Consider the following 24,384-nt stretch of genomic DNA (forward strand, 5'->3'; position numbering starts at 1 on the left):
AAAAAATTATAAAGGGGGGGAAGCGGGGCCCCTGACTCATATTAAAATCATCCTCAAATGTGGCGGATGTGGCGACCTCTCCGTGTGACGTGTCTCCCGGGACAAGGGAGACACAAGAGAAACTGATGAAGGAGAAAGTGTCTTGCAGCCAAGAGACGGTCCAGTTGACGGACAAGGTCTTCATAGAGTTCTTACTGAATGAGTCCTTTCACATCTTGGGCTTTAGCTCATTTTGATTTTTATTACCTCCTTTTTTTGAGCATGAAGTGATGAAAAATTCTAAAAATTCTCACACGGCAGCCAGTAGGAAATATATTTTTGGATTTGTGAGTGAAATAAAATATTTTTTCTTTAAACATAGATTGACAGATCATTAAGTTTAAGCTAAGTGTGTTACTGTGTTTTTGCTCAGTCTGCATGTGAGGTTTCCTCAGCATCTGCTTTTCATTACGAACTCTTTCCCTCAGCTTTATTAAATTTCGCAACATCAGTCAAATCAAATAAAATATGTCTACACATTTGGAGCCACTTAATGCACAGTAATAAAGCTGTATGTTTGTTTTCTGGGAAATGAAGAGAGAGAGAAAGATGAGTCCTGGGTGGTGATGTTGCCGAGAGATGGCGCGATAAACATGTGACCCAGAACGGAAATAATCAGGCCCCCATTACAGACCCTACGTCAGAGTCTGGGCGAGTCGTGGCGCTCCGGGAGACACACGCCAAAACACACGTTCACAGCTGCCATCTCGGGGGCGCACGCAGCTCTGAAGTTAGTTTAGTTCTGTCAATTATCGTTTAGTAAAAAAAGCACATTTTTTTCCTCCTAGATGTGTTCCTACATGTATCACGCAGGCTAAATCCTGCAGCCTAACAGCACCAAAGCAGTGTTACAGGCCCTTCAACAGATGTCAGAGGGAGAGTTGTACAGAGTAAAGACTAAAAGAGTCCCTTTTGACATTTCCAGAACCCCGTCCACTCGGTGACAAAGGCCAGATTCATATTTCTTTCACTTTTGTGTAAATATTTAATTAGCAGGCTTTACGTTGCTGTGTGTTGTCACAGCAACGGGCCGCAGGTCCTTGCTCTCTGCTCTGCAGCCATTTTTAGACGACCTCAGCCCTCGTCGAGACGGGTTTGTTTGTTTCCTGAGACATCTCAGCGCACTTGTCATTAATGTCCAGCTGCCAAAGACAACTTAGATCTTATTGTCGGTGGTCCACTAATAACCATCGGGTCAAAACATAACACCCAGGGAAAGTCCTGCCAAAGTGTAGAGCGGATGTTTTGTTAGATTTTGATATATTTTCTACAAATATTTCTTCTTGGTGGACAGAGGATTTGGCCTTTCTTTGGTCTGTCACTCTTTGTGTTCCAAGCACAACATGTGAATAACTCCACTGAAAACATTCAATTTTGTGGGAAAAATGTTGAAAGATTTCATTAAGAGAATGACACTGCACCTAAATCTGTCTTCTACAACCCTTAGAGATTCAGCCTGACTTCGCCTGAATCTGTTCCAGAAAAAAAAGCACAGTTCAGAGCACGAATCTGACCTGTTTCCTTTATTGGTATTGTTAACATTAACAACTCAACATTGTTAACAGTGGACGGCCTCGATTACTGCAAATCACTTTGCTTTATGTCCTTCACGAACAGGTTTTCCATGGCAGCGGTCCACGGGCCACCGGTGCAGTTAGCTGCAGCGTTCATTAGCAGGGCCCTTCTCTCAGTTTCCCATGGTTCCTTGTTTGTGTGTCATGTATGAACTTTGACCTGTGAGCTGATACTGTTAGACTAAAAGTAGCTGTTATTTACTATAACACCATTCTCTGAAATAACGAACAGGAAGACCAGTGTTCACTGTTTGACTATTGCAATAGTATCAGACAAAAACATGTAAATTCAATTCACAGTTAAGGAGACTTATCATTTGGGATTTTAGCGATTGTTCCATCATTTGTTTTTATTATTTCTCTTCCCAACAAAATGATCTTTACACTGCAAATGCATTGTCATGAATGCAAAACTCTCCATTAAGGAACTTACAAATGTACATATATCTAGCTGTAAAAATTAATAAATTAGAACAATAAATAGTCTTTGACACAAGCAGCAGAGGTCTCAAAAGAATTTAACTAAGAAACTGTATTTCATGTCAGGCTTTTTTACAGCCTTCCTTTACAACATGTCCAAAAAGGCCACTTTAATTTTTACTACGAATGCAATGTACAACTTCTTCGGGAGCCCACACTTCTGGGTCAGCAAGTTGGGTCAGTTGGAATGTGCATGTCTGTGGTCGCACCCCACTCGCCTTCCCACCACCCCAAATGTTGCTTAGGATGGCGTGAAGTTTTCTGAGTTATAGTGGTGGCACACATGATTCTCACCCCCCCCCCCCCCCCCCCCCCCCCCACTTGTTATCACAAGGGAGGCATGTGAAGTGGGAAATGGGGTTAGGACAGATAACCCTGCCACTGGGACTCCCGCACAGCACCTACGTATCACTGGGGGGGCCCAGGAGGTGGGCCTTGTCAGATTGCCTCGGGGAGGTCATTTCACTGTGCAGGACACATGAAGTGCTGATTAGTGTTTGCATGAAGAAGAGAGGTCAGATAAGTGGAGAGGAAGACAGAAGTCAGAGGAAAGCAGCAGGGCGGAGGGGGGGGGCTGACCCACTGGTTCCCACTGTTCCCACTGCACACGGGAGAATGTGCTGGGTTTGGTCCTTTGAGATTTGTTGCAGGTTGTGATGTTTCAGAGGGGGAAGAAAGCCTTGAAAGTCTTGGCATCGCCACTGTTCACAATTTCACTGTTACTCAGTGACCGACAGCAACTAATATTCCTGAAGAACTAATTTCTGGTTCTGGTGTTGAGCCCCAACCACAGATTAAACTCTTAAAAGGGTCCTTTGGATTGGCGATTGGAATATTGCTCAATTTGATAACGGGAAAAAGTCCCCACAGGGCCTTGGGGCTTGGCACATGATGTACTCATGTGGACTTCCTGTCTCACCGCTTACAGAGATCCCGATTGTCTAGTTGACAGCGTTGGCTTGTCTCCTCCTTCAGCTTATTGTACTTTTTGTTTCAGTCTTACTGTAAGACTTTCCAAAAAAAAACAAGTTCGGCTCCTCCAAAGCTATCGACTATCTGCAGCCACATTCTGCCACCACCATGCCTTCAAACTTGTACTTGTAGGTGACCACGCCTGTGTCATCCAGGTACAGCAGGGAGATCGGGTCCAGTTTGGTGGGCACACAGCAGGCTCTTGCTGCTTTCTGAGGACTGTTGATGTTGACTAATGTCTGGACAATGGCGTGCTTGGTGGGTGTGACGTGCTTTGTAAGAGGGAAGGAACAAATTCCGGCGCACTCGTAGGCGTCGTACCCTGTGGGCGCAAGGATCCAGCTGTCCCATCCGATATCTTTGAACTCTACGTACAGAGACTGTTTCTTGCAGTGGTTTCCTTTGGCATTGCGGCGAATGCGGGACGAAGTGTCGTAGATCAAATTTGACTTCATTTGGATGAGGTCCTCCTCATTTGGCTCATCCGCTCCCCCCTCTGCCTCCCTCCCCCGCTGCCCCCACAGCTCATTCAGGCCCAATTCTACGTCGTTCTGAAGAACCGCGTCGGAGGTCTCGTGGTCGATCATCTCGCTCAGCTCGCGCTTGTCGTCGCGGTGGTCGCTGCTTTGGTCATCAGAGAAAACAATCAGCAGCGGCTTGTGTTTTTCCTCCACACTTGTGTCAATCTTCATGGTGCTTTCAGCGGGATCACCAGCTTCTTTGTCCTCCGTCGCAGCCTGAGTGGTGTCTTCATCGTTCGTGCTGGCGATGTGCACTTCCAACCGGTGCGTGGGGCCGACGTCGGAATCGCACCATCGCTGAACAGCAGCAGTGAGGTCGAACGTCTGCCAGCCGTTATCGGTGCCAAAGACCTGTCGAGAAGCCAACTCCAGCAGCTGCATCTGCTCCGGTGCCTCTCTGAATCCATCCCTTCGTGTGGCGTTCTCAGCAGTGTCGTTGTCCTCGCCGCTGCGTGACGTCACTTCATTGATGGTGACCTTTCGGTCAACACCGGCGTATAGGTGGCGGTCGTTCTGAACAAGAGTGTAGAGGCGGAGCTCAGCCGCTCTGATGCGTTCATGGTGGGGCACCGAGACGTTGAAGAGCAGCGAGTGACGCCGCACGCCGACTCCCACAGCACTGGGGGACAAATCTGGGAACAGAAAACACAGTTGCTGCAGTCACTGTTCCATGTATTATGTTACCAGTAAACATTGTTTTGTTGTTTGTGGCTGAGAAGATACAAAAAACCAATAAGAATATCAACAACACAGGAGTTAATGCGTGCTGAATAATGATTAAAAAACATTAAATAGTTGAGGAAATTCACCCTGACAGCGGTGATTATGTTTAAAGTGGTTACACAAATTGTGCTGATTGCAACTTTGAGCTCTGACACAAATGAGATGTTTTGTGCAGCAACAATCAGAAAAAATGTCTGAAAGGTGCTCATCACCTTCCAGAACTGAAATTTGAATTCAAGTCAAATAAATTCTATATCAAGGAACCCAAACATCACCCCGGTTTAATCTCATATTCCTATGCAACATTTATGGGACCAAAATAGTTACAAAATGACAAGTAAATAATAAATAAGTCATTATGAGGTGCTTTATATTGATGAATCCCACAGGAATGTTGATCAAACAGAAATGTTGAGTCTTTACCTTCGTTTTTGAAGCTGCGGATGATGTTAGCAGTGGGCATCGCACTGCGATCGTTGGCAAATCGATTGTAGAGCTCCATCATGTACTCAGGGGGCTCCTCGCGGGTGCTTCCAGGGGGCAGGGGTGGCGGACCCAGGCCCGATATGTTGAAAGTCCTCAGGAACTGCTCCTTCAGGTTCTCCAGTACATTCTGCATGTTCATTTTGTCATCCTGCTCCTGCACCAACGGATCCACAAGTCCTCCATCTCCTATTCCCGGAGCAGGCTGACCCCCCCGATCAGAGTTTTGAATCGGGCTGCCACACAGGGGCCGCTGGAGCAGCAGGATGGAGAACAGCAAGAACAAAGTCTTGGAGCTGCAGATGGTTCCCAGTTGAGAGACCCAAATGCTCGCCATGGGGTAAAAAAATGCCCCTCTCAGCTTTTATAAAGGTGACACCTGCAGCACTTTAATCCTACAGTTGGTTCAAATCAGAGTCAGTTCTCTACAGGATTCTGTCGCCAGCAGTGGTGTTGACCCGTGCGTGTTAATTATCTGAGCATCTATTCTCACATACACCTCTTTAACGGGGCTGCAGTTCCGGAGTCAGGGTGGCCGAGGCTTTGCTTTGTCCATCCGTCTCATCTCGCTCTTACTGAGCTCTGCCTTCTTCTGCCCAGCGCTTTCTTTCTGCCTTATCTATGATATGGAGGGTCCTAAATCTGCAGTGCTGACTGCTTTCCTGGTGTGTGTGTGTGTGTGTGTGTGTGTGTGTGTGGGTGTGTGTGTGTGTGTGTGTGTGTGTGTGTGTGATGCACATGAGCGTGTTATCTCACATCTTCCTAATGAGGACTTTATAAACATTGTCCTGTAGCCTCTTCCTTGTGGAAGTGCTATTTTGTTTGGGTGGGTGCTCCAGAGTTGATACACTTCATCTGTTTATTTGCGTTGTAAATGGTGGAGGTCTGTGAGCTGCTGTCTAGGCCTCATTGACCGTTCCTTTCTGACAGAACGCACCAATTTTTTTTGTTGACATCAGTGAATGTAACAGGATTTGTCTGCTGGAAAGCGCTTGTTCTAATGAAATTGAAACGCAATGAGGTGTGAGGCCTTAATGACCAAGGGTAAACAATTCTGAGCTTAGACTCATGCTGGCTCACAACACTTTTCTCACTTTCTCTCTCTGAAAGGGAAGGACACCCAGCCTCAAAAATGATGTGAACACTTGATGAAATCAGTCCTGGCAGCCTGAGGTCATGCAAGTTCCTGCGGAACACAAACGTGTCATTCTGACGTTTGAACTTGCACAACTACGGTACTTTTTATTCTGTAGTGCACCCTCCTCAGACATGTTACTCCAGCCTAAGCTAAAGCATTTTTACGTTTCCATTCCTCAGTTCTAGAATGAACTAGTCAGCGATCAACAGGGACGTGTTGCAAAACTTCCATTCTAACACTGTGTTTACAAATGAGTAGATTTTTTGGCTGAAATCAGAAGTCTGTGTCCAACGCACTCCCACATTAGATGAGAAACCTCCTCAGAAACGTTTCTGGGGAAATGCGCAATGGAAAATTGAGTAACTCGTGGAGAATGTGTTACTGTACATGACGGGGGTCCAGAGGCTCATCCACATATTTCCAGGTGATAATGGCAGATTTGGAATAGCTGTCCCCTTCCACCACCTGAACCCTTCAATCCTGTACGCGGCTGTCCTCTCATTCTTCAGCTTCTTTGTATGACCTGCAGATACACTCCTGATTCACAGTGCGTCACACAGATGGGAAAGAAGGAGCTTTTCCTGCCTCTGCCACTCATCTGCCAGGCTGATAGTTGACAGATGTGCTGTTATCTTTCACATTGTTGAACTGCCGCCACAACAGACTCTCACGTCTTCCTGATGGCTGTAAGAGGGTTTGATAATGGCAATTCAGTTCACACACAATCACAGTCGGTGAATGGATCGACTCCACGGGTGAATATAAACGTTACGGCTTTCCTGCAATTCTTTCCCCATTGTTTTGTTTCTCAGTTTTATAAAAGTGAAACTTGATTCTTTTAAAAACAAGAACAGCCTAAGTCAGGACAGATAATTACAATAGCAATCATTTATAACGCCGTGAGCGTCTGTTGTTCTTCGTTTGTGTGGAAAGAGCTGCAGTAACCTGTGTCAACCTTTAGCAGATAGTCAGTATTTTGTCAGCCTGCTGTCGGTAGGAAGGTGCTGGCCCTTTTTCTTGTTTGTTTATTTGTTTGGGTTTTTTTTAACTAAAAATCAGACTGCTGCTGCAAAATGAAGAAGCACATATGATTCTTCCAGTCAATAATGACGACAGAATGAAATGGGACATTTTATTAATGTGAAATTCACCAAAATTGATGAAAACTGATGAAATCTGCAGATGGTGGTGGTGGTGTGTGTGTGTGTGTGTGTGTGTGTGTGTGTGTGTGTGATGGGGGGCTGTGTGTACGTCAGCAGTGAAGGGAGAAAAATGCAGTTTAAAAAGGACTAAGATGAATATATACGGAGCTCTGTTGTGATGGCGACCAGGTGTCAACCAGCGGGCAAAGTGTGACGACGAGTGCCAGCACCTTAGAGAACGTGCATGAGCATCGTAGCGTAGAAAGATAAATTAAATCCTAGAGACAAAACCACCACAGGCATATTCATGCAGTTACATTCAGCATGCCGGGCCTTTCGGTGCACTCTCGACCCTTACCAGTTCAGAGATTCTCACTTCTTTTGAATAAACCCTTAATCTTCGAGCTTGAACTGTTGATCCAAAGTTACTGACGCCCCTGACTAATTGGACTGGATGAATTTACTCCGGTACCTTCACGGTCAATCTGGTTGCAAACACAAATGCTGCTAATTATCAAAGGAACCTGGGGAATGAGAACTGGAAATGCAAAGAATAGCTTTTATCTGTGGTGGTAATCTGGACTGGATTCTAGATTTTAATCCATCATCCAGCCCTGTGTCTGTATCTCAGGAGGGTAGCAGAACTTCGGTTTGTATTTTTTATCTGACTTCAGATGTTTGACCAAAATTCCCCAGCAGTGAACATTGCACCTCACCAGGAAGTCTGTTTTTCTGTGGTTAACATCAATAATTTATTGAGGCACAGGCAGTAAAAACAGTGGAAATAAACCAGGATCCCACCGGAGGAGGAATGTTCCCACAACAACTTAATGTGAAAGTAACACACCGAGGCCAAAAAGTCCAGGACTGGTGAACTGGGCTAACTGAGCTTTTAGGTGGGAGCTTGTGGCCGACTGATGAGAAACTGCTGAATGTCCCTCTGGAGCTCCTCGTTGCGCTTCTGGGCCTCGTCTCTGCTACGTTCTGCATTTTTCAGACAGATCTCCAGGGCGGCCACACGGCGGTGACCAGAGGCCAGAGCAGACTGGAGTTCTGCCACTTTGGCTCGCAGCTCCATGTTCTCCTGCTGCAGCCTGCACAACACATGTGTAAAGTATCATTATACCAAACATCAAATCCAGATATTTATTTTCTTTAGACTGAGTATAACTGAGTAAGCAAAACCATTCATTAAAGGGGACATTGCATTGTGTGGGCACTCCAGATGGTCTCAATTATAAATCTCCCCAGTAATACGCCAGCTATTAATCCTGAGCCAAAACAGACGTAATTTTCCAGAGGGATTGAGCAACTAACGGGAAAGGAGTTATTTTCTCAAAATATAAAACTCCCACTACCCATTTCATGTTTGGCCAACATCCGTCATTACAAGATAACATTAAAACTAACTACCAGTAACTGCAACCACTCACTCACTCACTCACTTTCGACCGCTTGTCCCTCCACTGAGGTTTCGCGGGGGGGCTGGAGCCTATCCCAGCTCAATGGGCAGAGGCAGGGTACACCCTGGACTGGACGCCAGTCAATCGCAGACACATATAGACAAACAACCATTCTCTCTCACACTCACACCTACGGGCAATTTTAGAGTTTCCAATTAGCCTAATCCCCAATCATGCATGTCTTTGGACTGTGGGAGGAAGCCGGAGTACCCGGAGAGAACCCACGCAGGCACAGGGAGAATATGCAAACTCCACACAGAAAGTCCCCAATCAGTCCCAACCGGGGATCGAACCCGGTCTTCTTGCTGTCAGGCCACAGTGCTAACCACCACACCACCGTGCCGCCCTTAACTGCAACCAAATATAACAAATTTAACTTCAACTGGATTACAAAGGGAAAGTGGGGGGCGGAGTTTCCTCACCGTTCCGAGAGCTGCTGTTTGTTGCTCTGCTGCTCAGGTCTGCTCTCCAGGTGCTGAGCTGAGGTGTCCTCCAGCACCTCCATTGCACTTTTCTGTGGAGATGTCACCAGGGTGGCCTGACCTTCACTGTTAGCATTTTGAGAGCCAGCAGAGGAAGAACCTGTGCTGTCGCTTTCCAACTGTGTTGTTAACGTCTCTTCACCCTCTTTGGTCTTGACTGAAGACCCCCCAAACAGGGAGCCTGATCCCCGGAGGTCCAGGATCTTAAAAATGTCCTCGGACAAGGTCCCGCTTTTGTCCTCTGAGCTCTCCTGGATGCGACTCCAGCGATTGAGGGCCTCAGCCTTGGCTGCCATCCCGGTGAGGGGGCAGTTGAAGGAAGGCAGGGTCTGAGTCCGTTTGCGGGGACTTCCATGCCAGTGGTCTGAGGATGGGGACGAAGGCCTGTTTTGGGGGCTGTAGCTTCCTTTGTCTGGAGCGGGACTGTCGTTGTCTTCCTCCTCTTCGGGAGACTCAGACAGAGACGTATCCACCATCTGACAGGAGGAAACAAAGACAGCGTCAACGATGCGTCTGAAAATACTCTACAGATTTCAACATTTCTTTAAATAACAGTTGTTTTTCAACATGGACCAGACAGCTGAGCACAGAACAATAATAAGAGGAACTAGAAACATTTAGCCAGTCATCTTCTGCACGGGTGGGGACTGATGGAGCATCCAGCTCCTCGTACCTCTGCAGACTCCCAGCCAACGAAGCTTCGCGGAGCGTTCTTCTGGTTGTCCACCTTGTTCAAGGGGGAAGTGGGGAGCACATCTTTGGATGGAGGAAACAGGGTCTCGTGGTGGCTGATCATGACTGTCATCAGCTTCTGGATCAGAGGAGTCGCTGCAAAAATAAAGAAGTGTGAATGAAGTCCATTTAAATGAATTTCGGGGCCACAGAGTCCAGACAGATTCATGTTTGCTCCTCACCTTTCATCACAGCGATGGGGTCTTCTACCTGAGGTTTGAGCAGGTTGATCCCCATCACTGTGGCCAAGTTCTCCACATTCATCTTGTTCACCCTGGATTTCAGCTGCACCTCAAACAAAAACCTGAAAAACAGAACTCAGCATCAAACGCAAGCCGGGACCCCCTGGGGAAACTCCCATGTTGCTTTTCTCCTTTCACAATCCACTCACCGGCAGATATAACTAAGAAGATTGTAGTTGATTCTGGGGAGAAGTGCAATTTGTTGCTCCAACTTTTCCAACGCCTGGGAGAAACATAAAAAAACACCCACACATAAAACCACATGAGCTCTTCTTCACATGCACTCATTAAAATAAAGTCCAGTTTACCTCAGTGTTGCTGGAGTCCCAGGTGCTGGTGCAGTCGAGGAAGTCCTGGTATTGAGTCCAGGGCACCACCGGCTCAGGAAGCTCCCGCAGGTACAATTTGAGCAGTGATGCCACCGTGTGGACGTCTGTGTCACTGCATGCAATGGCATTCATGTAAAATTATGATTTTTCTTTTTTAAGTGTTTCTTCTGCATTTATGAGATTTAATGCCATGTTATCTTTTCCATGACTTCTGTAAAATAGGATGTCAATAAACCACATTTCTAGATTAAAATTTGAATTTCTAGTGAATAAAAAAATATAAGATCCAAAATTACACTCACCTTGTCTCGTCAAACATTGTTTTTTGAGATATGATTATAAGATCACTGGTTTAATAGTATATTTACACGCCAACTTTAAAACATTTTTAGTGAACGTCTTGGTGAAGGCTGGACAAAGCCAAGTTAGCAACTCTAGAGGTTTGTTGGAGGACCTTATGAAGTTGAGCAACACAAGTTTCCCCTTAAGTGTCTACCAGAACAGGATGTGGTATTTGCACTCTACCCAGAAATCTATCAGCCTTTGCATCGTTTTGCCTTCCTTCACTTCCTCAGAAAAAATGATGCCTCTGCTGCTCGAGGTTTTTCCTTTATATAGCTGTGACCAGTGATTTACAGGTATATATAGTTACCACGAGAAAACAAATCAATCATGTCCTGGTCAAAGGATTATAATAGGAAATGGTGGTACAGTGAATGTGAACCTCCAGGGTGCACTACCTGGGGAAGGAGGGTCTTTCTCCTGCGTCAAAGGCTTCTCTGAACTGTTTGACAGCGTTGTCCTGGCCTGGGAGACGGAAAATGCCCTCCTCGGTCAGCCCGTGTTCTACGATGAACTCCACACACTTCTGCACCAGGATGGGCACCGTTCCAGGCCCAAATCGCTGCTCATATGTTACAGTGTCTATCAGGCTTTTTCCAAACACTGCAGATAAGCAGAAAGGCTGGACTTAGCACAATGCAGGTAGTTTTCATCACACGGAGAGATACTGAAGCTATCAGCACATTTACTATGTTTGCGAAGGACTCTGTTACAATTTGTGCTACCAGAAAGATTTTAAAGTAGAAATTTGTGATCATTATTGATGAGAATGGTGAGTTTGAAGTTAAACAGCAATAGGATGAGAAAGTTGCACACTGGGAACCACATCATTACTGCACTTTGCACATTAACTTAGAACGTTGGAGTTTAAATTTGATAAGAAACAAGAAAAAAAGACAAAACATAGTTTGTACAACGGGACGATAACAGGGTAAAGGAAAATCCCCAAGGTGTCTAAAGTTGTCTGGAATTGCAGCTCTTGAGGTTCTTTAAGAACATGAAGTTTTACCAAACCTCCGTTTGGGACTCCGGTGACTCTCCGCAGAACACGGACCCACTCCTCCATGTCAGTCTGAGAGTTTGCCATGAACACATAGGGGCACCTTTCTCTGTCAACCGTTGACCCTGCAAAAATTAAATTAACATATAAAGAGGGTAAAGCAGCACTTCTATAATAAGCAGCACAGGAGGAACTAGCAGGTTAGCTCTGACAGGACAACAAAAACTCCTGGCATATGTGAGTGGATGTGGAGGTGCTATTATTTGTAGACTTGCACTTACGTGGTACAATCTCGAAGAGGTACTTTGCAGGGTCCTCCGAATTCAGAGGGAGTTCATTAACTTTACTGTGTCGGATGTTGATGACTGCCTGGAGATTTTAAAAAAAAAAGATATATAAACAGGAAAAACACACAAATAAAAGAACAACCTTCAAAATACTGAAGCTAACAGCTTACAGAGTTACCAAACTGCACAGGAAAGAGATAAATATCTGTGGGTGGAGCTGACAGAGAGTCCCACAGGGTTCTGTCTTTGGACCCATTGAGTATGATTCGCACGCAATACTTCAGCTTTTTTCAATTACTACATTAATGATCTCATTAGTGCGTCACACTTTTTCCTAGAAAGCCATCAAGAAAGTTGATATCTTCCTCCTACATCTCACAACTACAAGCTGCATCTCATCATCTCAGTTCCTTGTAGAAGTGTCACACTCACAGCTACTGTGGTCTGCTATTGGCTGACACTGTTAAAGCAACAATCACTTCAACCACTCAACCCTGGTGGGTTTAGATGGTTTTGCATTCAAATTGGAACCATATTTTATCATTTACACCATTTGTGGTTGTAGTGGATAGCCGTACTTCAAGCATAATTTGCACCAAACACCAACACCTTTACAGATTCATGTACTACTGTAGCATGTAGTATTTACATATTTACATCTCACCTGGACTGTTGTCTCCTTGTCATCTTTGTGTTGGGTCAGGGTGCTTCCCCTCAGCACATAATAACGCTGGTGCCAGTTCTTGACTAAACCCCGCTGCTGTTTCTTGAGCCAGCCAGCCTTCAGGGGCCTCTCCATGGACCTGGGGGAGCGCAGGGAACCGGAGCCAGGGCTCCCCTCTCCTGGCATCACACTCTTTGACCGTGCTGGAACGCCACAAAAGTATGGTTGGTTAAATCGCCACTGAGACAAAGAAACCCTGTGCAAAATGGTGAAAGGATCAAGAGAGTACTTCCTCCTTTTAACATGAATATGAACTGAGAAGGTTGGGGGTGAGCGAGTGGCAGAGGGCTTCTCATATTCTATTTTTATTCATCGTCTGATATATGTGTTTTGTTTTTGGCCAGAATGTTTCCTGTAGAAGGTCAAAACATGCAACCACCAAACACAAAGGTAGAAAGGTCACAGGACTGAGCTGCTTAATATTTGGTCTTTTTGAGAGAGCGAGGGGGAGAGGGGGGAGAGCGAGAGTTGCCTTTGTGTGGCCATGATGCATAAATACAGAGATGAAAGAGCAAAGCTGGGGTTCTCCATGGCCCAGGAACCCCCGCCCCCCTTCCCCGTAGCATGCAGGATGGCGGGCCTGCACAGTTGGCTCCGTCAAGATTTAGTTCTCTTTCTTGGTTGTTAAATGTGTCTTGATGATGTGTGAACAATAGAGAAAAGAAGAAGGGCGGCACTGAAGTAAACAGGAAGTGGACATGTTGTCGCCTGAGGCTTGAGAACACTTTGGTCTCCACCTCAAGATTTTATACAGTCCTCCAGCCACGATCAACATGTCACCCTCCACCAATTACTGGAAAGTTAAAACGCAGTTTGGAGATGTGAAAAAGCACTCGAGCTGCACGTCACACCGCCCTCAACTGTGATCAGACTCTCGCCCCAAAGGCCTTCACATGCCACCAACTGGGCGACACATCAAATGCTCACAGTCACAACAGCAGATCCTCTTTGTCCCTATTTCAAAATCCACCTATCAACTTCTTGTTGGCAGGATTACGTTAGCTATTACATTAGCTTTTGATGCAAGCATTGACCCCAGGTGCAGTGAATAGAGATTGAGGAGAAAATAGGAGAACATTGATTTAACAGGCTGAAACCTCAGTCATTATGGTGTATTACAAATGGCTTTACGGTGTATCGCAAATGGTTCCTTGATAATCCCAGTTTTTCAGAGTGAAAGCTCAAAGATTATGGTACTTACTGATATTGATATGGTACTATGGTACCTTAGACCACTGGGTGTGGGTATAGCCTGTGGAACAAAACACGACTACCCTGAAAATGATGACTGAAAGCACAAAAGCACTCAAGACATGGGACCATAGAACCCTGGAAATATTTACAATTATTTAGGAACGATGATTTCTGAACTGTGATATTTGAAAGACAGAACGATGATAAAAATTAAACAGGATTTATTAGAATAGACAGCATAAAGAATGTTGGAAGGTCTTCTCCAACAACACATGAGCTCAGTCCGGGAGCCTGTCTGATACGTTTTAAATCCTGTCTGTTAAACGAACCAGGGTTCACAGGCTTGGAAAGTCTGGACACATTTGTAAAGACTTCCAGCTTTTCAGAGCACATAGGTCACTGCGGTGCACGCAGTGGCAGAGGCGTCTCACAGGCGTCATGCTCAGTTTTGCACTCTTGCATCAGTTTCCTGCTGAAAGTCACTCCAATCTCACGATGTCAAGTCTCCCATAAAACATCACAGAGTTAAAGACTCGGGGGGGGGGGGGGGGAGTCAGTGGCGCTGGATAAAACCTGACCTGAAACTGATAACACAGGAACTTCCCTCCACATCAGCGCGCCTTCATTTCTGCCTGTGGAATCAAGTGAGTCTGAGGAAAACGCTGAACAAGAGGAGGCCTCCAGCGCACCAGCGAATAAAGTCCCCTTTATCCAGGCCTGAGAGGAACTCAGACATGAAGCTGCAATGATTCCAGGGTTAGGGTTAGACAGTAATGGTGCAAGGGTGACCACGACATTGGTGCGCCTTGACCGCTGCATCAATTTAAAACAGGCGCTTTTGCCCAGAGACCTGGAGTTTTGCACTCGCGTGTGCACAGGCGATCGTTGATTCTGATCATCCTGAAACCGCAGTGAGATATTTTAACTCAAGCAGAGTTTGTTTGAGAGGAGGAATCCGAAGTGAGTCCGTTATAAGCTGCCCAAACTCAACACAACCTGATTTAGTATTCGACAAAATTCAGCTAAATTTCAGCATCAGGATGATCAATGAAAATACAGCAATGGTTTCAGTTTTGCGCATTTCGACGCTGTTGTGTGCGCTCAACTTCACTGGAAATTAGAAGCCGCTCTTCCTCAGCATTTACATCACCTCTCACACCGAATGGGAGCGTCCATGGCTGGACCGTGAACGCAGCACGGCTGGTCAAACTCACCTATCCGGACTGTCTCAGCCTTGAAGGTGCTGAAGTCCCAGTGGCGAGGTATTTTCAGAGACATTATCCACCAAACTCACATCACCGCACACGCACTCACACACACACACACACATACAGTGCAGAAAGGCAGATGAGACTTCCTATTTCCTGTGTATTAGTCTGCCTTCTTCTGTTTTTTTGAGAGCTCTGATTGTTGCTAAACGCGTCCTCTCATGCTGCCTTTACTTCCATGTTCATACTTGTTCTGATAAGAATAAAGAGCTGTTATCAGCCTGATTCAGCCAAGCTGCAGGACTTCTTGTGAGGGTTCAAAAATCATTCACGTAGACTGAGAAATTGGGTTTCTACTCAAAGGAAATGTTGGCGCACACAGTGGCGACAATACGAACATTAAACCGCACATTTACATAGCTACGGTTTTGTAGTGTCTGCATTGGGTACATTTATTTTTAAGAAAATTGTACCTTTAAAATTAGCTGACGTCTGAAGGACCAAGATTTAGGTTTGGTTTTTTTGAAGAATGTTAAATACTGGATAATTTAGTGGACAAATAATACAATAACTTGGAAAAAAAAAAAACTATATTAAAGGGATTTAAAAAAAAAAAAAAAAAAAAAATATATATATATATATGTGTGTTCTGTCAATTTTTGCTTTTATTTTAAACTCATTCACTTTTGAGTAAGACACCAGTTCACTCCACGTGATTTATCTTTTTATAGTTTTAATTTCGTTGAATCGCAGCAAAGCACATTGCGGCATCAAAAGAGCACGACGGGATGCACAGCTCAACGTATTGAAGCCAATAAAGGAATCACTTTAAATCAATAAACACAAACGAAAACATCGCAGACGTTGGGAACGCCACGTCTACTCCCATACATTCCTCTATAGTGTCACAAATAACAACAGTTGCTGTTCCTTGGGTGTCACAATATCCCAAATCAATAGCCGTGATCAATCCAAGCATCAGGTTTAGTAAATAAATTTAATATAGATACGAAAGTTCTGTTTCCCAGACGACCACAGGGGCTGCAGCGCTCTCTAGTGGCCAACTCTGACACAGGCAGTAATGGCAGTAATGAGCTGCAGGGACCAAATGGGCAGTGAAACCAGGCTCGTGTTACCTTCTGAAACAGTCCCGTCTGCATGGATAGAGACGACTCTAAAAACAGCCAGCTGCAATAAAGAAGACAGAGGGACACTTCTCTGCTATATCTCAATATACTCTCCCATATATGGCAATAACGCTCTTACAAAAAATATTAAATAACACTTAAATTCACATTAAACAACTTTTTAGAAGATTCATCTGCTTACTGTTAATTAATAATTCACAATTATATGTAAATGACAGTGAAATGAAAATGTGAATGAAAGTGGAAAGGAAAAAAAAAACATCCTTGATCACAAATACGTAGATTTAAAATATATACATTTTTTGAGTGATGAGACACATAATCATCTGTCTACTGTTGGTATGGAGACCTTTTGGCTTTTCTCAACATGGAAAATATCATTTGTTGACTGGAGAGACAAACCATGGACAAACAGGATTAATTAATACGGCTGACATATAGATACAGATTGGCTGGACCTGCATACATCCTAAAGATCAATGAAACTCTTCTGAACAAAAAAAATCTTATCAAAATTAAGAAAGGTTTTAACAGGGTATGAATCACAAAATGAAAAAAGCTCAATTCAAATACAGCCTATGATTTTGTCCAGCAATTTAGTTTTACTTCACTTGCAAAATTTTAACAATTTCCAAAGGCAGGGGAAAGGTTGGAACGTAATCCAATAAGCCTGCATTTCCCACAATGCACTGCAGTCAGACAATTTATAATATAGAGCTGATCAGGGCTTTTTACTTGTTTTCAGTTTCACTTATAGTTTCATCAATATTGTTCAATTTTCATTTAAATAAGTTGTTTTTTTTGGGTGTCAGACAGGAAATAACCACTGGACAATCTTCAGTCTTTTTTTTTTTTTTATAAAGGTCACAAATGGCCGACAGAAGCAGAAAGTGGCAGTGAGAGAAAACATCTGTTCTGTCATGAAACCAGATGAGCTAAACTGGGACTGCTGGTCTCTAGCTGACCTTCAGATGTCCTGCTCTACAACCCTAAACCACTGAAACTGAGCACAACTAAACAACAACAGTAATCTGCTAAAGGAATGCTACACTTATGAGATAAAATGACTATTTCAAACACTTCAGGGTAACTTGACGTCCCAAATGTAAATGTTACTTCCTGCAAACATTGGATGTAAAGAACTAAATACACAATGGCGATGAAATGAACATGTGAATGTGTAACAGATGCAAATGACAACAGACATCGCATTAAGATATAGAACACAGTAAATATAAAACCACTCCTTGTATAAATAAAAACAAACACAATAAAGAAAATTCAAACCTAAATTTGGCGCAGGGGTAGGGATGGGGGGGTGACTCTGGGGTAAGAATACGAGTAACTGGGTTCAGAGCAGTGCATTAAAAGAGGAAAAATAAAATATGCAGCACACTGTCAGTACATTGAGGTCGTCCTGCCTTCAGGCAGATACAGCTGATAGTTTTGTTCCACAGTGTGAAGATGCGAACTGAAACACAAACGTGTGACTGTAATTCAGATGAAATGGAATGACACACACTTGGGTTTTTTTTCTTTTCACTCTGAGGTGTTTTCGCTGTCAGTCTCCCAGAGATCCAAGGGCGCCGGGTGCTGCCCTCTGCTGGTCGTTTTCAGGGCAAGCCGACAGCCGCTCTAGGCGGCCACCTCTTCGGCCACGGGCAGCAGGCCCTTCTCAGTCAGGTGAGCCTTTAGAGAGTTAAAGATGTGGAGCTGCTGATCGAAGCGGAGGGCCAGGAGCTGCTGGATCACTTTGGTGGGGTTGGGGCCCCTGAGAGGAGGAGGAGGAGGAGGTGGGGGATTAATCAACCATCATCACACTCACACTTCAACACTTGCATGTGTTTATTTACCTGATGAAACTAGCAATGTAGACATTTACAAAGGTGGCCATGAGGTACTGACAGTCAAACCTGTCCATGATGCCTCCATGACCCGGGATCGTGTTGGCAAAATCCTACAGTGAGAAAGAACCAACACGCATGCTTGTATAAGCAGATCACAGTTAAAGTCCTAAGAAGTCACCTTTTCCAAACCTACAAAAATGGACACAGTGATTCTATCGATGTATTTATACAGAGTAGATCTGCTTGTCTGTGTTTCTTTTCTCTCTACCTTAATCTTGAAAGCTCTCTTGAAGCCGCTGGCAAAGAAGCCACCAAACGGACCCACGATGGAGGCGAAGCTGGAGAGAGCGATGCTGTGGATCTGGAAAGGATACAGCCGTACCGTGGTCTGTGGAGACAGGGACGCCACGTTAGGCAGCAGGGACAAACACCTCAAAGAGGCTTGTTCATCCACATTAATAAGGCAAAATTTTACTTTGCACGGATCGTTTGAGCTGAAGAGCACAACTGAACGGTTTCAGACAGCAAAGTTCAGAGGATGAAGAAGAGAAAGCAGCTGATTCTCACCCATCCAGTGGCACTCTCCAGGATGCTGGGCAGGACGTATTCCTGGAGCTGGAAAAGCTCCGATGGCTCACAGTCCACCTGGAAGCTGTTGGAGTCGTTGTTGAATTCTACCGGGCACACGAAGTAGCGATAACTGGCCATGACGTAAGAGAGCTGGAAGGAGATCGGGCTTCAGTTACAACATAGGGACATTTTCAGATAAAAGGCATATATATGATCATATTTTACCAAAATTCCAAACACAATGGTGGAGAAGAATCCACCTATAAACCCCTCCCAGGTCTTCTTAGGAGACAGCTGCAACGAACAAAGAAAATGCATTAATGCAGAACTATGTGGCACCATTTGAGACGTGTCTTTCGTTTCAGGCAGATGTTGCTCAGAAGGTGGAAATGATTAGTGTCTACAGAGAATTTACAGGAGTCACAGGAGTTTTGCTGAAATACGTCTGGAGAAGTCGGTTCTTTAAAACCGGTCTGTTGTTGAGAGAACCAACCTTGATGAGAGGAGTGCGGCCAAAGAAGAACCCAAACATGTAGGCCATGATGTCATTACAGATCACACAGGAAATCGGAACGATGAACCTATTGGAAAGTCATTTAAAGCCAATTATAATGAATATGTTCAAGCACAGCTTTGGGATGTCAGCTGGACATGTGAGTAGGTGTTTGCTAACTCACCAGATCATCCCCTCAAACAGGTTATGGATGATGAGGTGAGACTGAGTGACCACGATCAGCAGAGTCACGTGGGTCCACCCAAACTGTGGGGAGAGGAAATCAAATTCATTTAAAGGGGTGAAGCATTTTAATCAGCATGTTTGGGCGAATGTTGAAACGATGGGATGGCATTTTCGGTGAGCTTGTCCTTCTGGCCCATTTCTAGATGGGCCAGCTTCATTAATAACCCAGAATGCTTCAGGCCACTCACCATGTAGAACTGGAGGCGGTAGTGTTTCTTCACCAGACTCAGGACAAACATGCAGAAACCTGAAACGACGGGACAAAATCTGTGATTAAAAATTACACAATCAGGACCACATGGATTTATTGAGCATCACGGTCATCTTTGGTTAAGTACAGTTAAATTTAGCTCGACCTACTTGGAATTAACAGGAGGCTCAGCAGCTTTTTATTTTATCTCGTGAACATAACTGAGGTGAGGAAAATAAGCTCATGCCAATAACGGCAAAGCTGCATTTCTGAAACTTGAATTGTTACTTTCAGAACCTTGTCGGCACCAGACAATCAGGTGCTTCCGTCCTCTGAACATCCTGTTTGGCACCAGTTCTCACAGCTCTGAGCGACTGACTCAAGCTGCAGGGCAGGAAGTGGGACTTCTCCAGTTAGCATAATGGGTCAACTCAGAACTGTCTGAGCTAAAAATAATCGCAGTTCTGATGAGCGCTCGAACGAGGTCACGGATTTCAGATGGACGAGCAGTCTCAGTTTGGGACTTTTTACTGCCAGTTTAGCTCCATCTTTTCCAGCTGCTCTGCGAAGGTGTCGGTGTGGCTGCAGTGTTTGTACCTATGACATAGAGGGCAAAGGAAATGAAGCGGTGGTATCTGCTCAGGATACGGAGAGGCTCCTCCCTCTGCACCAGCGTAAAGAAGTAGTCCGTCACCGTCTCACCATAGAAGAAGTAGTTGACACAAAGAAGAAAGTACCTGTGCGGATTAAAGACAGCAGCTAATCAGATCAATAAACTACTTTTTGCTCCAGGGTGTCTGCGATCTACCACACTACATCGTAACCACCACTACAGCTAAAATGAACCAGCAATGATAATTCACTGGTTTGGCTGCTCATTGGCTTAATAACCTACAATCTAGAAAGGGGTCAGAAAACAAACCTCAGGAGGTCTGTGACAAAAGAGAAAAGAGGCAGATGATGATTATCAACTGTGTTGGTGACACGTTTGTCAAATGTGATGCTGCAAACGTGCAAGTGAGCGTCCTCACCAGCTCAACGTCCTGAACCAGGGCAGATCATAGGAGTGGTAAACGCTGTAGCCAATGGTGATGATTTCCTGGAAGCACTTGATCTGAACACAGAGGACCTGAAAAAAGAGAAACACCAGAGAGCAGCTGTAAACCTATTCAAGCTCTTCTAGCGACGCAGAGAAAGATTCTTCAAAAGAGAAAGAAGCTTATATCAGATAAAGGCTGCAGCTTCTGGAAAAAAGAAAAGGTTGGAAGATCATGATCTCAAGTTACCCAGGGGGCTCCAACAAAAGCAAGTAAAGCTAAAGTGCATAAAACCTGCAACGCAGCTCAATTTCCACAACAGCCGCGCACATAAAACAACACAAACGCAACCCTTTTGAGGTAGAAAGGCTTGTACTTACAATTACCATCAGCACTATTGGACCCAGGTAGACGATGAAGAAGAAGAAGAAGATCATTGCTAGTGTGAGGATTCCTCGGACCCACCAGTTCTTCCACCTGAGGGAAACATCCCGTCAGCTCATCGATTAATGAAACACGGAAATTTATAACAAATCCACTGTTGGGAATATGTGAAGGTGTGGAAGTGGAGCAGGAACTTTCAGAACAGTTCTGTCATCATAGCAGGGCGACAGTACCGTGATGAGAGTCCAGACAGGGCCTTGTTCAGAACCTCAGGGGTGTCGTCAGGGGGCACCGGCACCTCTGGGACTCCTGAATCCACCTTGGACTCGGTGTCCGACATTCCATCCTTCTCCCCCCTCAGCTCACCGTCGGAGCCCTGACGACCCAACAGAAGACAAGGAACTAGGCAACGGAATGACGAGGAGCCGGCACATCTCTTAAATTACACGTGGGGATTAAACAGGAACTTGGATTTCTTTTAGATTTTGCCAGAATGTCACAGTTAATCTGTGGAAAATGGAGGTTGGTTCTGTTTCCACTGGAGATCCTCCCGCTGACCCCGATGCTGCTGGTGACCAAATTAGGCCTGAACTAGTCACCCCCCACTGGTGCAGTCTGAGGTCTGTCGACCTGCACTCGCTCAGCCGGTTCTGTTCCTCAGGAATTCACCTCACTTTATTCAGTCAGGCGATGAGAAAGACCAGAAAACTTAGAGGCGTTACTGGTCTGTACAGGATGTGTGCTGCTTTTCACAAAAGCTGCCGGGGCCCAGTTGGAGCCTGATGTGGTTTTAAGGAATTAGATTTCATACTTCTGATTAATCCTGCTCTGTAAACCTGAACAATTCTGGTTCCAAAATGCTAAAGAAAAAAAATAAACACTTTGGAATTGAATTAGGTTCGCAGGACCACAACTACTTTAGGTTATACAGAAAAGCAAATACGGGCAACAGCTGCCAGAACCTCCTGACTGAATGCAACAGAGAACACACACACACACATTCACCGCCTACTCGTTTCTATGGAGACGGAATCCATCATTTAGGATGCTTGAGATAAAAATAGGCACCCATTTCAAAAACACAACCCAGACTGGGGCCATGAAAAAACAACAACATTGGTGAAATGTGGAAGGAAGGCCACTTTTTCAAAAATGTAATCGTCCTGTAACATGTGAAAAATAAAATATTATAGGTTACAGGTCAGGACCAATGCAGTCGTTGCCTTTTGATTTCATTTGTGAAAGACAAGAGTAAACATAGAATTGTACAGAGGGGGGGGGGGGGTGCCATAAACACTCAGCCACCTGCACCAACAACAAACTTTAGCCAATAATGATCAGATTAATGAAAAACCCGCAGGAGTCCGACCAAATGGGCCAGAAAGATGCCCCACAGCCGGCCAGCCACGCCCCTTTTAGGGCTCCGACTATGTCCTGGAGACAACTCTGGGATCCGGGATCTCTAGGATCCGGGATCTCTGGGATCTGCGATCTATGGGATCTGCGATCTATGGGATGTCAGGGTTGAGCTGCAAACGGACTATGATCGATCTACCAAGTTACTCGGTGTCATTTAACTTGAAGCTGCTGTCACAGGAGCTAACCTGCCGAACATTACTCAGAACTCCATCAAGCCTCGTTGCTAAAATAAACAGATCTCGCCCGACATATTGGAGCAAACAGCAGCGTTATAATAGAAAACTTGATCTAGCATTTTCGTTATAACGTCTCTAAAACGTGCACGACTGCCAAGAAACATTTGATCCATGTAAAGTTCTGTCAGATTAAAAGGATAGAATACGTTTTTTGTTTACTTTCAAAATGACTGGTTCTACAAAAGGAAATTCCGTATAAAAAAGAGAAAAATTCCGGAAAAGAGAAGAGCCACGATAAGGAACCGTTAATTTACGGCGTTGAACCAACAGGCGCAGGAAAAACGTAATAAGCATCAACCAATCAAGTTTAACATGGTCGGAATCTGGCGCATTTTGGCAGGTTTGGGCTTTGAAATTTCAGGGGTTAATTCAACTAAAACAACGTCGGCACCCAACGTAACGTGTTAAAAATGCCGAGCTTTGTACGAACTGACAAGATTGTGATGACAACATTGCAGGGGTCTCTGAACAGCTAGCTGCCCAGCTAGCGTTAGCATGGCTGCCCAACGGTCGCATCCTGCTCGCCGAGCGTTACCTTGTCCTCCGACGGCTGCTGCTGTGACGTTAGGTCGGCGTCTTTCCCCCGGTGCCTAAGCTCCGTCATCTCAGCGGATCGTAAACTAACGACAACAGCGACGGTCCTGTGGCTCCGAAGCTCTCGTTTGGTTGATTGTCACGTATCCAGTTAAGCTTCTAGCTAGATTTGTTACAATGTCAATAATGGTTGGGTGTCAAAGCAGCAACAAGTAAACCGGAAACGAAGGTGCCTGCAAGTTCCGGTTATCAAAATAAGGTCTTTATTATTCACGTTTCGGTAAGAGTGTTTATCTTTTTCCTCCATGATATTAAAGTGCCATAATTGTTGGGTAAGTACAGCATGAAGATGCGTGGCAGTGTCCTTTTGTAATCATGATATATCTTTATAATTTAGATCAACAAGAGAAAAGGTATGTATCAACAATCCATGGATCCATGGCACTCCTTTCAACAGCTGATGTGAGGCCTATCAAATTATAATAAACTACAGACAAAGAATATTACATTTTACACGCAAACATAATAGATGTCATATGGACAAAAAATGAAAATGATAACAGCAAGCAGTATTAGCATCAGAAATTAAGCATAATTTTACATTTTTAGAGCCGTTGTGACAGCGAACCCAGTATCCGAGAATGCTGGTTTGGTCCCAGGTAATGTAGTACTGAAAGTGAACATTTTCAGTGCAACATAAAAAGTATATTTCACTTAAAAAACCCACATTTGAGTTGCAAATGTGCCTCTTTTGTATGTAACTGTTCAGCAATCATCATTACTCATCAATGGTAAAATATCTTACAATTAGCATGTTGTATATGTTCCTATGAATTTGGATTAGCATTGTTGAAAATTTCATAAAATATAAGTAGTATTCTGAAGGTTTTTCCAATGATGTTTAGTTGCACTCTGTCTAGCTTGATGTTGCCATCAGCACTCTATGACGTCATGGGAAGTGTGATTGTCAATATAAATACCACCTGATTGGTAGAGACATATGATGGAAGAGGGAAAAAAAACATCTAATGCATTAGAGCACTAACATCTGCAGGTAATCCATAATTTGTCCATAATCTGCAATACAAGATGTAGCAGCTTGACTGGTTAAAACAAGGTCTTCCACATCTTCCACATCCCAACTGCATTAGGCCATGAAATTATGGAAATTTATGCCAGTATAAATCGTTTGGAACTATTCTCTA

The 24,384-nt window shown here is 44.5% G+C and overlaps 3 protein-coding genes across 3 annotated transcripts; all 3 read right to left on the reverse strand.

Annotated features, from left to right (window-relative positions):
• Positions 1-1,929: 1,929 nt before the first annotated feature.
• On the reverse strand, positions 1,930-5,424 carry bmp10 (bone morphogenetic protein 10). The gene is made up of 2 exons (XM_057034353.1): positions 4,733-5,424; positions 1,930-4,218 (listed from the first exon to the last, which is right to left on the reverse strand). Exons 1-2 carry the CDS (start codon positions 5,127-5,129, stop codon positions 3,146-3,148), a joined length of 1,470 nt encoding a protein of 489 aa, XP_056890333.1. The 5' UTR covers positions 5,130-5,424; the 3' UTR covers positions 1,930-3,145.
• Positions 5,425-7,799: 2,375 nt separating this feature from the next.
• Positions 7,800-15,307, reverse strand: arhgap25 (Rho GTPase activating protein 25). The gene is made up of 11 exons (XM_057034352.1): positions 15,082-15,307; positions 12,614-12,816; positions 11,944-12,031; positions 11,677-11,787; positions 11,061-11,265; positions 10,300-10,432; positions 10,141-10,214; positions 9,932-10,053; positions 9,691-9,845; positions 8,958-9,493; positions 7,800-8,166 (listed from the first exon to the last, which is right to left on the reverse strand). The coding sequence occupies exons 1-11, from the start codon at positions 15,143-15,145 to the stop codon at positions 7,965-7,967; spliced, it is 1,893 nt and encodes a 630-aa protein (XP_056890332.1). The 5' UTR covers positions 15,146-15,307; the 3' UTR covers positions 7,800-7,964.
• A 484-nt stretch (positions 15,308-15,791) lies between these two features.
• On the reverse strand, positions 15,792-23,401 carry cds2 (CDP-diacylglycerol synthase (phosphatidate cytidylyltransferase) 2). The gene is made up of 13 exons (XM_057034359.1): positions 23,181-23,401; positions 21,224-21,366; positions 20,987-21,083; positions 20,601-20,698; positions 20,167-20,306; positions 19,568-19,626; positions 19,318-19,400; positions 19,134-19,221; positions 18,866-18,934; positions 18,638-18,790; positions 18,339-18,458; positions 18,077-18,180; positions 15,792-17,994 (listed from the first exon to the last, which is right to left on the reverse strand). Exons 1-13 carry the CDS (start codon positions 23,247-23,249, stop codon positions 17,859-17,861), a joined length of 1,359 nt encoding a protein of 452 aa, XP_056890339.1. The 5' UTR covers positions 23,250-23,401; the 3' UTR covers positions 15,792-17,858.
• Between the last annotated feature and the right edge of the window lie 983 nt (positions 23,402-24,384).

The sequence above is a fragment of the Takifugu flavidus genome, chromosome 5 (genome assembly GCF_003711565.1).
Source record: "Takifugu flavidus isolate HTHZ2018 chromosome 5, ASM371156v2, whole genome shotgun sequence".
Lineage (NCBI taxonomy): Eukaryota > Metazoa > Chordata > Actinopteri > Tetraodontiformes > Tetraodontidae > Takifugu > Takifugu flavidus.

What these genes read in the sequence shown, in the direction of transcription:
- bmp10 (XM_057034353.1), bottom strand. Translation starts at nt 5,129, where the DNA reads ATGGCGAGCATTTGGGTCTCTCAACTGGGAACCATCTGCAGCTCCAAG. An exon ending in CCGCAGCTTCAAAAACGAAG is followed by an intron (nt 4,219 to 4,732) that starts GTAAAGACTCAA and finishes TTCTGTTCCCAG; the next exon opens with ATTTGTCCCCCAGTGCTGTG.
- arhgap25 (XM_057034352.1), bottom strand. Translation starts at nt 15,145, where the DNA reads ATGTCTCTGAAAATACCTCGCCACTGGGACTTCAGCACCTTCAAGGCT. An exon ending in CCTCTTCGAGATTGTACCAC is followed by an intron (nt 11,788 to 11,943) that starts GTAAGTGCAAGT and finishes TAATTTTTGCAG; the next exon opens with GGTCAACGGTTGACAGAGAA. An exon ending in AAACAGCAGCTCTCGGAACG is followed by an intron (nt 8,167 to 8,957) that starts GTGAGGAAACTC and finishes TGTGTTGTGCAG; the next exon opens with GCTGCAGCAGGAGAACATGG.
- cds2 (XM_057034359.1), bottom strand. Translation starts at nt 23,249, where the DNA reads ATGACGGAGCTTAGGCACCGGGGGAAAGACGCCGACCTAACGTCACAG. An exon ending in GCCGCACTCCTCTCATCAAG is followed by an intron (nt 18,935 to 19,133) that starts GTTGGTTCTCTC and finishes TGTTCGTTGCAG; the next exon opens with CTGTCTCCTAAGAAGACCTG. An exon ending in TACATTGCTAGTTTCATCAG is followed by an intron (nt 17,995 to 18,076) that starts GTAAATAAACAC and finishes TCCTCCTCTCAG; the next exon opens with GGGCCCCAACCCCACCAAAG.